At 37.1% G+C, this 13,768-nt stretch overlaps 2 protein-coding genes across 3 annotated transcripts in view; both read left to right on the plus strand.

Annotated features, from left to right (window-relative positions):
- Positions 1–660: 660 nt before the first annotated feature.
- On the plus strand, positions 661–5,320 carry LOC103461470 (heat shock 70 kDa protein 12A-like). The gene is made up of 4 exons (XM_081612660.1): positions 661–840; positions 914–1,085; positions 4,006–4,116; positions 4,542–5,320. Exons 1-4 carry the CDS (start codon positions 661–663, stop codon positions 5,174–5,176), a joined length of 1,098 nt encoding a protein of 365 aa, XP_081468786.1. The 3' UTR covers positions 5,177–5,320.
- A 692-nt stretch (positions 5,321–6,012) lies between these two features.
- The window catches only part of LOC103461832 (myosin light chain kinase, smooth muscle), a 53,220-nt gene continuing 45,464 nt past the window's right edge, over positions 6,013–13,768 (plus strand). The window contains exons 1-3 of one of the 2 annotated variants that reach the window (XM_081604643.1): positions 6,013–6,143; positions 9,624–9,786; positions 13,384–13,591. In XM_081604643.1, coding sequence (XP_081460769.1) covers positions 9,625–9,786; positions 13,384–13,591 — 370 coding nt within the window. In that variant the 5' untranslated portion in view covers positions 6,013–6,143; position 9,624. The remainder of the gene's footprint in view (positions 6,144–9,623; positions 9,787–13,383; positions 13,592–13,768) is intronic. The other variant, XM_081604642.1, reaches the window with a different exon arrangement.

Raw genomic sequence — 13,768 nt, forward strand, 5'->3', positions numbered from 1 at the left:
TGATGCATTCTGGGAAAAGATTATTAGATGTTTACAAAATATCTTTCAAATTACTATACATTTTGATTTTGCACATATTATATAATTGTATCTAGTGTCAGTCATGAAAACTGACAACAAAATGGCTCCACGTAAATATACCATTGATGATCAGCTCAACAGGGAATACCAATTATATGTAATGGAGAAACTTATAATGGATTCAAAGAGGAATCTTTTTTTAATTATTTTTTACCACCTATTAGTTGTTTTATGGTTTAGCAAAAAGGAAACTGGAAATTGGCAGAACAATCATGTTTTTTTAAGTTATTCTGATGTCTAAGGTGAAAGGTCAATTCAAGAATTTCAAAAGCAATACTGAGTATTTTCTACTTTTGCTTAAATACTGGATAGATGGATAGATTGACATTTACAGATATAATTTATCCATCTATATTGACCTACACAGAAATCTTAATAAAGTTGCTTTACTGCTATAAATGTATGTGTCTTATTTAAAAATAAATAACAAAAATAACAGTTTCTGCTTGGACTAGTTCTAAGAATAGTTCCCCATCAGTAGATTTGATAAACTAACCTGGTATGAATACAAACTAACAGACTGAAACCTGTTGACAGGATTACTGGAGGAAGGAAATTGAAGCTGCCAACAGGAAGAAAATGACGGAGCTGCAGGTTTTTACTGAAGTTCTGAGATTCCTGAAGGACGATGCTCTGAAAACCATCAGATCTCATCCAGAAGGAGGAGAGTTCACAGCTGATGACTTCACCTGGGTGCTGACTGTTCCTAAAATCTTGGATTGTTCCTCTAAAGAGCTCATAATAAAATCTGCAGTTCAGGTAACATCATGTTTTAAAGTCATCATTATCTCTGAAATGTTCATCAGAATCAGACTTCTGGTTTCTCCTCCAGGCTGGTCTTGTAACAGACGCCACTAAAGACAAACTGATGTTTGTTCTGGAGTCAGAAGCAGCTTTGACCTGGTGTTTGAAGCTAAAACCTGATGGTTTCATCACACAGAACCACAGCAGAGACTCACAGGATCAACCTGCAGGAGCAGCAGAACCTGATACCAGCTGTAACGGTACTGAGTGGATCTGTAACGGCTGGCAGACAAACATTATAGATCCACATTTGTATGCTACATTCAACATTTAGCAGGTTTTAAGCTGTTTATAGGACAAGTTCAACATATCAGTGGATTCTTTAGATGATCTGTTTGATCATCATATGGATGCAAATAGTGTAAAATGTTTTGTTGAATTTGCTCATAAATGTTTCATCCATCTTTAAAACCATGACAAATAATTTCCTCCTCGATCTGATGGTTATTTCAACCTCGAGCCAGAAACTGTGAATAAACCTTTTAAATCACTTAGGGGGAATTTTGCTTCACTTTTATTTGCTGAATAATTTAAATTCAGCCAGATTGGAGAGTTTTACAGTATCTGTTCATGTTTGAGGTGATGTCTCAGCATCTTCAACAGATTTCAGTTAAATTTTTCCTTTAACAAATCAGAGGCAGACTTCCTGGTTTTCTTCTGTTTCTTTAGAAACCATCAAAGATTTTCCAGAAATCTTGAGGATCAACAAAACTTTTTGTGACCCTGATCCTTTATGTTCTTTGAGTTCAGCAATGGTTTTGGTCTTGAAATTCCCATAGAGGCCATTTTTATTCAGTTTCTCTCTTTCTCATTGTTGAATCATGAACTTTGACCTTAACTGAACCTTGTGGCCTGCAGAGTTTTAGATATTTCTATATTTTTCTGTGACTTCCTGAAGGAGTTCATCTCTTGGACTAACTTTGGTTTGTCAGTTTGTGTCAAGATTATCTTTTCAGTGTTTTCTCCATTTGTGGATATTGACTTTGTGTTTTCTGATATCCTAGAGACTTAAAAATGGCTTTGCTAGGTTTTCTAGATTAATGTCAGTTTCCTTGTTTCTCTTCTTAGACCATTATTTTTGCTCTGTTGAATATTTTAACCTACATCATGTTGTCAGACAGGTTCTGTTTACCTGATTTGTTTTTGAAGGTCTGAAATTTCTGGTTGAATGATAAATATAGATTTAGTCTGAAACATGAAGGTGGACACAAGTTAATAAATTGATGAAATGATTAGTTGATATTATAAATAGGAAACTTGATTAGAAAACCACAGGAAGCAGCAAAGGTTTGTTGTTTAGAGTAGAGAGCCCAGAGTTCACATCCAGGAGAGTCAAACTCTTTTAAAGTGATCATGATCAATTGATTCAGGTTTTCTTAAGGTTTTAATTTCTTTTGACATTTTTCTCTCCTCTGACAACTAAAGAGGAATTTGTCTTTATTTCTTAACTCTCACCTTCAGAGAAAGCCCCTGAACTTAAAATATGTCAGTGATGATCAATAACCTTGTTATATAAACACCAAAGATAATCATTTGACAAACAGAACTTATTTTATCTCCAAAGTCTTTATCTGAAAACTTGGCATCTAGAAGACGATCAAGATGATGGATCAATGAGGTCTAAAGACTTTCTGATACGATGTTTTAATGTTTCAGTTTGATCTTCATGAATTTAATGCATCACAACAAAAATATATAAATTGCTTGAATTCAACCTTTAAAGATTTATGGTGTTAAAACTTAACAGGATGAGCCATTAATCTTAACAGCTGCAGCAGCATCTTAACTGCAGCATCCAGCTCCATCATCTCCTCCTCCAGCTCCTCTAACTTCTACCTCCAGCTCTGCAGAGCAACACACTGTGACCAAGTCCTTCCTCCTGCTGACCTCTGAGTTTCTAAGTTTAAGGAAATTGTTACAACTGGTTCAGGGTCGTAACAAAAACAGTAGACCATGCTGCAGCTAAAGTGTATACAAATGAATATTTATTAACAAAAACAAAAATGGATTGTGGATATCGGTATCGGTGGTGTAATGCAAATGCGTGGATGTGTTGTATGAGTGCATATGGAAGTATTGAGGTGCCAAAACAAAGACAAACTCAGAAGTGCAAAAGGAGGGGAACTGAGGCCTGGCAACCAAACATCTCAGGCGGCAGAGTGGACAGAGACAGTCAGGTTCAAGTACTCTGTGCTCCAAATGAACAAATCAGCAGCACCTGTAAAGGGGAGGAGCACCAAGATAGACAAGACCTGGAACCCAGACCCAACAAGGGTCTGGAACATTCAACATGTTGAATGTTGATTCAACAACCTGAATCAACATTCAGGTTGTTTTGGTTCAATTATTTAGAAATAAAGATGCTAATTGTGTCAGATGTCCCATAACTACAGACTTTGAAATCACCAGTGGATCTGCAAACATGATGCAAATAAATCAAAATCTCAATATGAAGAAATTAATATTGAGATGAAATAAAATGATCTCTAAAACATTTAACTACATACAGACACATTCAATTAGAACATTATTGAAAAGTTTAAAGTTTAATTTTAGATTATAATATCGAATCAGACCTAGAAAACAACATTTTTAATATAAAACTTTTGCTTAATAAAAAGTCTTTTTAATATCTAACTTGTGGATTTTATTTTCAAAAGGTTCTTTTAATCTGAAAAATTAGTCTTATCATAACTCACAATTTGATTAAATATGATGGTATAATTTATGTAAAGTTGTTTTTTCAGCAACTATAAAAATTTTATAAATCATTTTAAAGTCAGACTTCATGAAGACACGCCCACTTTGCTCTAAACACCTCAGACCTTCATCATCACAGTGACATCACTTCCTCTAATAATGAATCCTGACACCTTCAGCTTCATTTCTATTTATATTTCTGTTAGTCTCTTTGTCCATTTTTATTATTTTCTTTCCATCATCGGTCTGAGGAGCTTTGACTCTGGATCATCACTGATCTGGAAAATTGTTCTCCAGAGATTTCCAGCATTACCATGGCAACAGAGACGGGGCATAAATGACCTAAAAACCTGAATCTACCTGTAAAAACATTGATCATTGTTCATAGAGCAGCTCAGTGAAGTTTCTGTGTTTCTACAGATCCAGCAGGAGGTCAGGAGGCCGTTCAGTTCACTGTGGAACCAGAAGAAACCAAAGTCCTGCTGGAGACCCAAAGAGACGGGAAACGGTACCTTGTTGTCGACTGTGGAGGTAAAAGTTACTCACCGTCATTTAAAGGTTTAGTGAGAGACGAGTTTTAAAAACATTTTTATCCACAATAAACATGTTGAAGTGATGTTGTGTTGCACGGTGGATCAGCTGGTTTCTCTGCTGCCTTGCTGCAAGAAGGTTCTGGGTTTGAATCCCAGTCTGGGGTCTTTCTGCATGGAGTCTCCATGTTCTCCCTGTTCATGCCTGGTTTCTCTCTGGGGACTCCGACTTCCTCCCACAGTCCAGAAACATGACTGTTGGGTTAACTGGTCTCTCTGTTTGTCCCCCACAACTCTGTGGGGACAAATGATGGATGAATGAATCTCTTTGATTAATGTTTGTCGAATGTGAGTTAAAATGTGTGATAAGTTGTTTCCTGAGATTTTTCCATTAATATATTTTATTATCTTCCTTATTGTGAACAGGTGATTACAGTCACTTCACTGTTCATGAAGTCCTGGAAGGAGGAGCCATGAAGCTGCATGAGGCCTCTGGAATAAGTTGGGGAGGAAGATATATGGAAGGAAAATTCAAACAGTTCCTGAGAGAAATCTTCTCTGATGGATTCTGGAATAACTATGAACAAAACTTCCCCAATGAGGTTCAGAAGATGATGTATGATTTCACTCGTCTCAAACATTTGGATGAAGATGTTCGGATCAGTTGCCCGGGTAACCTGGTCATGTTGGCTCAGAAACAGAAAGAGATTGAAACTTTCTTTGATTCAGTGGAAGGAGCTTCCTGGGATGATGGATCCATCAGAATCTCCAGAGAGAAACTGAAAACTTTCTATGATTTTAGTCTGCAGAGAATCACAGAGACACTCAGAGAAATATTGGACAAAAATCTCAACATTGGGTTTATTGTGTTAGTGGGAGGATTTGCTGAGAGCCAGATTCTACGTCAGCACATCACTGATCAGTTTGGACCTCAGTATAAAGTCCTGGTTCCTCTTAGACCCCAGGAAGTGATTCTGAAAGGAGCCGTAGAGCTGGGGAGAAACCCAAAGATGGTGGAGCCTCAGAGGAAACGTCCAGCTTGGCTCAGATGTTGTTCATGAGATTTAATTTCTTTTTTTTTTGTTATGAATAATTCAGGAAATATGTATAGTTTTCTTATGTGTTTGTTTGTTTGTTTGTTTGTTTGGTTTATGATTGAATAACTTTTTCATGGTCCATTTTTTGCTCTTTTGTACCAGAAACCAATAAATCAGTTCTACAGACTGAATTAAAAATAAAAGTTAATTTGATTTATCCTGGTTCTCCTTCCTCCCTTCTGTTTGTTCTGGTTCTGATTCTTTATTTGGAGTCATTTGATTTTTGATTGCAGGATTAGTTTAGACCTGAAAGATAAGCACCAAAATGTAGGTGTTAATATTTTAAAAAACCTGTAAGTTTAATTGTTTTATTGTTGTGTTTACACAATGAAAGCTTTAGAAAACATATATTTGCTCTCAAATTTTAGCTTCAATTGATTAATAAACCATCTGAAGAGGCTTCAGGTGGTTTATTGTTTATGTCCTATTTTTATATAGTTGCACATTTATTAAAATCTCCAAGTAATATTTTTGAATAACTAGTTTTCCTATGGGTTTAGTTAGTGTGTAATGTTTTGTCATTAACATTATTTCAGAAAAAGTACAGATAAAAATACAAAAGCCACATTTGTAAACATTGATTTATTTTTAATTCTTATTCCTCTCAACATTTCCTTCAGGCAGCTGCAGTAACACATTTAATCACTAGATGGCGCACTTAAACTGAATATTTGCTTTAAGTTTCGCCACATTTAATGACGTCAGAGCCGCTAGAAGTTGAGTCTGAACAGAGACCTTCATCATGGTCTGAGCTCCTCCTCTTCCTCCTGTGACAGACAGAGGAGATCTGAGAGGAGCAGCAGGAGGAAGAGAGTGAGGAAGAGGAGGAGTCCTGCTGCTGAATGAACGGCTTGTTGGAGTGAAGAACAGGATCTGATCAGAGACTGAAGTTCTGCTGCTGCTTCATCAGGTTCCTCTGCTGCTGCATCAGGTCAGACCTGCTCACTAACTTTCACCTTTAGCTGCTTTTGACCTCCGACCTCTGAGGTGGGCGGAGTCAGAGCTGCTTCACCTTCATCTTTAATGTCTTCATGTCTGAAAACAAGCTGCAGATGATCTGAGTTTCCAGGTCAAAGGTCAGTCTGATGGACTTTCTGCTGCATGTTCTCCTGATGTTGGTGATGAAATGAAGAGTCTGGTTCAGTTTCCTGTTTTCTTCTGGCTGCTGCAGAGAAATGGAGATGAAGGATCATCAGTCAGACTGAACTGCTGCAGCCTGTTCAGAGCTGAGATGAGATTCAGTCTCACATGATGGAGAATTATCACCTGGAGGCTCTTTAAATGTGTTTCATCACATTAATGTGTCTCATCTGGCTGTTTCTATCAGGATCTGAGCTGATGACCAGAACCAGATCAAAGCTGGTCACTGATCAGAGTGAGATCAGCAGCTGAAGCTGTTTACAGTCAGACATCATGAATCAACCAGCAGCTTCATCACCTGATGGTTTCCACCTGATCTCAGACTCTGATCTGCTCTCTGGGAATCAAACGTGTCGTTTCTGTGTGAATCTCTGAGGCTGAATGTGGGAACCAGAATCTGAGTCTCTCAGCTGTGAAGGATGTTTGTGAAACGGTCGACTGACAGGAAGGAATCTGCTCTGATTAAAACCTGCAGCATGATGGGAAGTTTTCAGGACAGAAAAGCTTCAGAGGAACCTGAGGATGAACTCAGTGCAGCTGATGGAGGTTTAGATCTTTAGTCAAGTTGATCATCATTAACTGTTTAACTAGTCGAGGAGAGAAGAGCTTGAAGAAATTAAAGCTCCTGATGATAAAACTGCAACAAAAGTTTGGGCTACATTATTAAATTCCTTTTTTAATAATAAATAACAAATATTTCATGATCTAATGTGCAATAACATCGTTCCTTTAGTGAATGTTTGCTGGTTTATAGCAAATGAAGCGTCTGCAGCTAAAACAATATTCTAACATGAACATATTTAAGCTTAACATCAATACAGTGTTGGGCTGATCTGTTGACTATTTTAATAATTGGGCAGCAAAATGTGTTTAATAGGTGATTTATTTCACAGAATTTAAGCTTAAACTGCCACTTGATGAGTTCTGGTTTATCTTAAACGCAAAATATTAACATGTTTTGTAAAGTTTTACCCTAATTACTGGTCTGAGTGTGTTGCTTTCAGCAAATGTTTTTTTTTTCTGAGTCTGCATTTTCCAGTTAATGATTAATAATTTACCAAATTAGTTGACTATTGATTTAAATAATTACTGCTTTCATTTAGTTAAATAACTATGCCTCACTCTGCATTTCAAAATGCTCATTATTCAGAGTGTCTTTGGTTGTTTGCTGCTTCTGTAAGGTTGAAATCAGAACCAACATGTCATCTTTTGTTGGCATGTTGTTGGTTCTAAACATTTGTTAAAATCTGTGTTATGAAACAGAACTCCAGAAAGGCTCAGGTCTGACCTGCATCCAGTTTTGTTACTGGGAAGCTGTGTTTTTTTACTGGACTTAACCTCGGTTGTGTTGTTGAGGTTGTGAAGCTGAGGCGTCATCATCATGACCTGATGGGACATAAAGCAAACTGAACATCAGTTTATCTGGAAATAACAGTTTCTTTTCACTGGACCATGAGAGCTGCTCCTGTTTTGAATTGTGTTCTGTAGGTTCTGCAGCTTTAATCGGCTTTTTAGATTCATTTAAATGAAACCAGTATAAACCAGTAGATGTTGAGCTCAGGCTTGACGTTTCCAGCTGCTGTCAGAGTTTGTGGTTCAGTGTGAGAATCAGCAGCAAACCGTTTCCGTCCTGATAACAAACTCTGTTAATGACAAACACAGACGGTTCGCTGACCTCAGTCTGGCTCTCTGGTTCTGGTTCTGTTGGTTCTGACAGAATCAACAGAACCTGCTGATAACAAACATTCCCATCAGTTAGAGTCACAGTATCAGGTTTTATCTGAGGCTGAAACTGTTATTGATCTGCTATCAGCTGTTTGTTCGCAGGTCACATGACTTCATCAGAACCGGTACCAACAGAACCGAGGAGTTTCTGTGACCTTCAGCTTCTCTGTAGGAATCCAAGTCTTTATTTTCTGCCTGGATCAGATGAAGATAGTCCAACAAACTTCTGTTTCCTTCACCATCCTTCACCACCAGGCTGTTTGTTCAGAAAATACAGATAAAACAACCAACCAGCCGCACTAAGCCAAATATCTACGACATCCAGGAGACATGAGGAAAACATTCAGCTAATCACTAAAATAAGTCCAAGTTGGTCAGGAGTCACTATATGAAAGAGTGTTGGGGCCGTGGTTCATAGAAAAAAAAGATTTTAAGATGTATTTCACATATTTACAAAAAAATGTGGTTCTGATGTTGAAAAGTTGGCAAGAAAAACATAATTTTCCATGATTAAAGGCGTAAAACAAAACATATTTTCTGACATGAATTATGGAATTTGTAAGAAAAAAATAGAAGTTTACTGAGATCATAAAGTCAGACATTTGCAACAAAAAGGGCCAGAATTATTCCTAAGACTGAGGTGATTTATTAATGAGATGCACATCTGGATATTTACCAAAGTGTAAGTTGTAGATCTGGACTTTTTTAGTGTAACAGAACATCTCAATATGGACGCCTCAAGCAGGATCCAGAATAAAAGCCTGACAAGGTGAAGAAGAACCTTCAACATGGCTGCACTGAGTCATTTTGATACATGAAAAAAGCCCAAATCTTACACTAGGAAATATCCAGATATCTAAGATTTACCACCTCAGTGGAGTTTGGCCACGTTTTTTTTTTTGTTTTTTTTTTAGGTGGGGGGGGGGAATATGTGATTTTTATAATCTATTCTCAGAACTTGCAAATTAAGACTTTTCAACATCAGAGAGTATCCAATATTTTTCTTGTAAACATGAAACTAAAATCAAGGTTATGAGTTTTTTTTTGGAGGAAATTTTAACCCCATAATTCATTTACAAGAAAAAAAACATGGATATTCACTGATGTCAGAAAATTCTCTGTGGTCATTTTTTTTTTATCTACAATGACTTTGACACTTCATCATAGTTCTCCAAACTGCAACTCCACAAAAAAAGATGACAGATACATTTTAAGACTGCAGTCTTAAAATTGTTGGATTTGAACTCAACTATATTCAGTTAAAACCAGCTAACAGCCAGTTAGCATCCAGCCATCCACCTGATATTAACATCAAAAAGATTTTAATATTGTTTTTTATTATTATTTCCACATTTATTAATCTAATATTCCTGTTATGTGATTCTCCTAATGCTGTTAAAAGCAGTTTCTGATGGTTTAAGATGAAATATATATTTATAGTAATCTTTAAATATAAGTTTAAAACCTGTAATGAAAGTTGAAGTTTTCTTCATTAACTGATGATCTGATAGCTAAGCAGACGTCTGTCTGTGTTTCTTCCTAACAGCATGATGAGTGATGTCCGACTGTCTGCAGCTCCTCCGTCTCTCTGTGAGGTCACAGCTTCACCCACAGGATGTGGTTTCCATAGCAACGAACCTCCAGCTTTCATCCTGCCGCCTCGAAACGTCAGGGTCAGCCTGGGGGGAGACGCCCGACTGGAGGGGAAGGTGAGGCATTAACCCAAACAGGAACATGTCAACATCACGTGTTGACACGTTCAACACGTGAACATGTCAACAAACTAAATAATTTATAGTTTTTACTGGACCTGCAGTCGCTTTAACAGAAAACCGCTGTGGGTGTGGGTCTGAGTTCAAACGACAGGAAGCTGATTGATAAACAGAGCTGCTTAATTCTTCCTCATTTGTGGTTTTCTTCATGTTTATTATCTCTGAGTTTAGATCAAAGCCTCTGAGCTGAATGAAGAAAATGACTTTGCAGAATGTAAATAGAGTTTTACAGCCTCTCTCATCTCAGAGTTAATGGTTTCAAACTTAGTTTATAATGCAGAATAAAGCTGCTCTTGGTTTATAAAGAAGTTTTCTTCTTAATAATAACACTCTATCACTGCTTAGTTATGATCTCCGGAACATGCTAATATTTTGTAGTTCATTCAGTTAATAATAAATATGAATAGTTCATGTGACAACTAAAAGAAATTGTGAATGAAAAAGAGCAGAAAGAAAAATGAAAGAAAGAAAGAAAATTATCTATTCAGCTTAGAAAATTATTAGACATATTTGAAATGCACAAAAAAATAAAGCAGAAATACAAAATACATCAGTTTATTCCATTCCATGTTGCTTCATCAAAATTATTTTGACATTTATTTTAAAGGCAGAAGAAGGTTTAGATAGTTTTAGTTTTTTTACAACAAACTTTTGAAGAATTTTGAATTATTTGAGTTATAACAATGTTTAATTTCCCTTTGGGATTATGACAATACTTTTGAATTGAATTGAAATGAATCTCAAGATCGTTACATAAACTGACACCTTCAAATGAAGGTGCTCGTTGTTCTGAATCTAAATTATCTGAAAATCTAAAGAAGATATTCGTCATCCAAGTGCAGAAAACGAGGAGCAGAAAACGAGGAGCAGAAAACGAGGAGCATCTCGCGTCTGTTTGCTTCTGAACTCAACATCAGGAACAAAACTCAGAGCTGCTCTCAGGTCAGATCAGGACCATCTGACTGTGACTCAGTCAGCTGACTCAGTCTGCTCTGTTTTCACTCCTGCTTGTATGAAGGTCCAACGCTCTTAGAAACAGCATTTCTGCTCCGGCGCCTCAGATTTATCAGTAGGAAGAATGTAGGACTAATCCCAGAGCGCCTGAACGCACCGTCAGTCCTCAGGCATGATGGATGGAGCCGTAAGCCCTGTTGGCCGCTGAACTGGAAGTCATCAAACAGTCGCCACATCTGTACTCCACATGCTGCACAAACAAGTCCTGCTTCAGGCTGTTTGGGTTTCTGGCTCTGGTCTTCATGGGTCAGTCAGAACCGGACCAGCAGCATCAGCCTCAGTTAATGCTTCGCTTCACTGGTTCAGTAAAGCTGGTTTTAGCTACCTGTTGGCAGGTAGTCCTGACTTTTTAAGATATTAAACTGGTTCAGCAGGATGTTTTATTTGTCTCATGTGGAGCCATCTAGTGGTGAAGTTGTAGATTGCAGCCAACAGAATAATTCTAATTCTTCTTTGAACAAGTTAGGCTATCGGTCTGCACAAAACCATGTTTTAGCATAAAATCATTCTTATAAGATGAGATTTTAGGTCAGTTCTGCCTATTTTGAGCTCCTTTGAGAATCAGCTGGTTTAGGGTTGTCCTGTTACTTTAAATCCAAATAAGCTGCTGCTGGCCACGCCCCCTCTCAATTTTTACAGTCGCACAGGAAAATGGCTGCAAACAGACGTGCATTAATGTAACTGTACAACTTTGAAAAGCAGAAGTAGAGCCTCCTGCACAACCAACAAGAATTCAGCAATGGTTTTTGGATCACAAGTCAATAACGAAACACTTGTCTTTTCCAGCAGCCATTGTGCAGCAAATACACAGCAGTAAAACCAGCTGACCAAACATGATGGAGAGCAGATTGGGCTACTAAACAGGTTCGGATGGGTTTGCTAGGTAGCAACCCCATCCGATTTTTGATTTAAAAATCTAGAGGTTCTTGAAATGGCAAACTTTTCTGACACCAATAAACATTAACTAATTGCCATTTGTTGTCTGTTTTTCCTTTTTGTTTTTTAAGTGCTTGGGTTGTTTTTAGAAGCAGTTCAGGCTCAAATGGAAAAACAAAACTGTACAAAATGTGAACTTTACATAAGTTTTTCAAGTTAATTTAGTAGCTGTTGCTGGTAGAAAATAATAATTATCAGTTCCTGTTCAGACGATGCTTTCAGTGACCTATTGGAAAGCTGATTCTTAAACTTTTGGCTTGACGAACTTGAATTAGTTCATAGCAAAGACTTGAAACGGAGAAGTCTGAGTAGAGCCGTTTGGTTTTGTCAGTCTGAGTTTTTCTGCAGCTTTCTGTAGTTTGTGTTTTGCTTCTTCCATCAGAATGGAATGTTTTACTCGTAAGGCTGTGTGCAGTCACATAAATTACTGAATCTGTTCACCCTGTATGTTGAAATGTGAGCATGCCGGTCATATTTTCTACTGATATTTGTTCATACTTACCGAAAGTTAACTGAATGTGTTTTGTTGTTCCAATGGTAAACGCATGCTTAAGATTACTGTCTATAACTTGAGATTATAAAATCTGACTTTTGAAACTTTATGCAGAGAACATAAATCACTTTTACTCCTCTGTTAGACTGCATTTTATCTCAAACATATACAGTAAATCTCTGTTTTAAGAAATAAAGATTGATAGTTTAACAATTAAAGCTGAAAATTCAGTTTGCATGTTTGTTTCTGCAGACGGAGCCGTTACTGAGTTCATTCAGCTGAATGCATGGCAGAGAGGGAGCAAAGCAAAGAAAAATGTCAAGACATTGTGCCATTTTGAAACTTTCTGCCTAATCACTGTACATGTTTTGATCAAGTTACAAGACAGACGTTGAAGCTTAAAAATGAGGATGTGGTTTAAAAATGCAAATTAGATCTTAATGAATTTTCATTCCACCAGAATGTATGCAACATTCTGATGATCTGATATAAAGGGGGAAAAAACACATCAGAGCAGCTTTTTGCCAAATCAGCTATGTTGGATATGCATAAATAACCTTAGAGAAAATAAGAGAACGCTGCAAAAACACAAAATCATACAAAGTTTTATCTACTTTCTACTGAAAATGTATTAGTACATTTAAAATAACACAAAACTAACATACAAGTAACTTTTCATGAAGATACAGGAATTTGTTTTAAGTTAATAATTCCTTAATACTGATGAAAAATTAAATTTCATTGTCTGTTTAATTCACTTAAAACATGGGAAAAATCTCTTGTTATAACTGAAAAAATGTTAATGATTGTATTTTTTCATCAATATCAAGGAATTCTTATTTTGTTGAAAAGTTACTTGTAAGATAGTTTTGTCTTATTTCAAGTTTACTAAGACATTTAAACTAGAAACTAAAACACTAAGAGTTTGTGTTTTAAGAAAAGAGGCACAAACATGACATGATGAGATGTCATACATCAATAATTTCTTTCACTGAGAAATATATATTTCATAAACCTGATGTGAACTTTGACAACGCTTCCTTCAGGTAATCTAAGCTCAAAACCATTTTCCTCTGTTCGTTGTGCGTCAGGTCAGAGGTCAACCGGAGCCGCAGGTCACATGGTACAGAGACGGGAAGGCTGTGATTGGAGGAGGCCGCTGCTCAGTGGAGCGAGGTGGGCGTGGCACTTTCAGCCTCCTGGTGGGCGGAGTCACAGAGGAGGACCTGGGCTGTTACACCTGTCAGGCGACCAATGAGGCGGGAAACCGTCAGGTTACCGTGGAGATCCTTCTGGAAGGTACCGGTCCTTATTTCACACACACTTCTGGGATTAAAGCTATAGAAACTAACAGAGAGGATCTGATGACAGCAGAGTATTTTAGAATCCTGAAACAGCATAAAATCCTCCTGTCAGTCGCTCCGTGTCAGTCAATTGACCTGAAAATTGTGCAAATTGGAAATAAGAAAATAAATT

This window comes from Poecilia reticulata, chromosome 2 (genome assembly GCF_904066995.2).
Source record: "Poecilia reticulata chromosome 2, P_reticulata-male-v2, whole genome shotgun sequence".
Lineage (NCBI taxonomy): Eukaryota > Metazoa > Chordata > Actinopteri > Cyprinodontiformes > Poeciliidae > Poecilia > Poecilia reticulata.

Excerpts from the sequence above, each read along its gene's own strand:
- LOC103461470 (XM_081612660.1), top strand. The coding sequence starts at position 661 with ATGACGGAGCTGCAGGTTTTTACTGAAGTTCTGAGATTCCTGAAGGAC. Across the intron at positions 841-913 it reads TAATAAAATCTGCAGTTCAG|GCTGGTCTTGTAACAGACGC; the intron begins GTAACATCATGT and ends TTTCTCCTCCAG. Across the intron at positions 1,086-4,005 it reads ACCTGATACCAGCTGTAACG|ATCCAGCAGGAGGTCAGGAG; the intron begins GTACTGAGTGGA and ends GTGTTTCTACAG.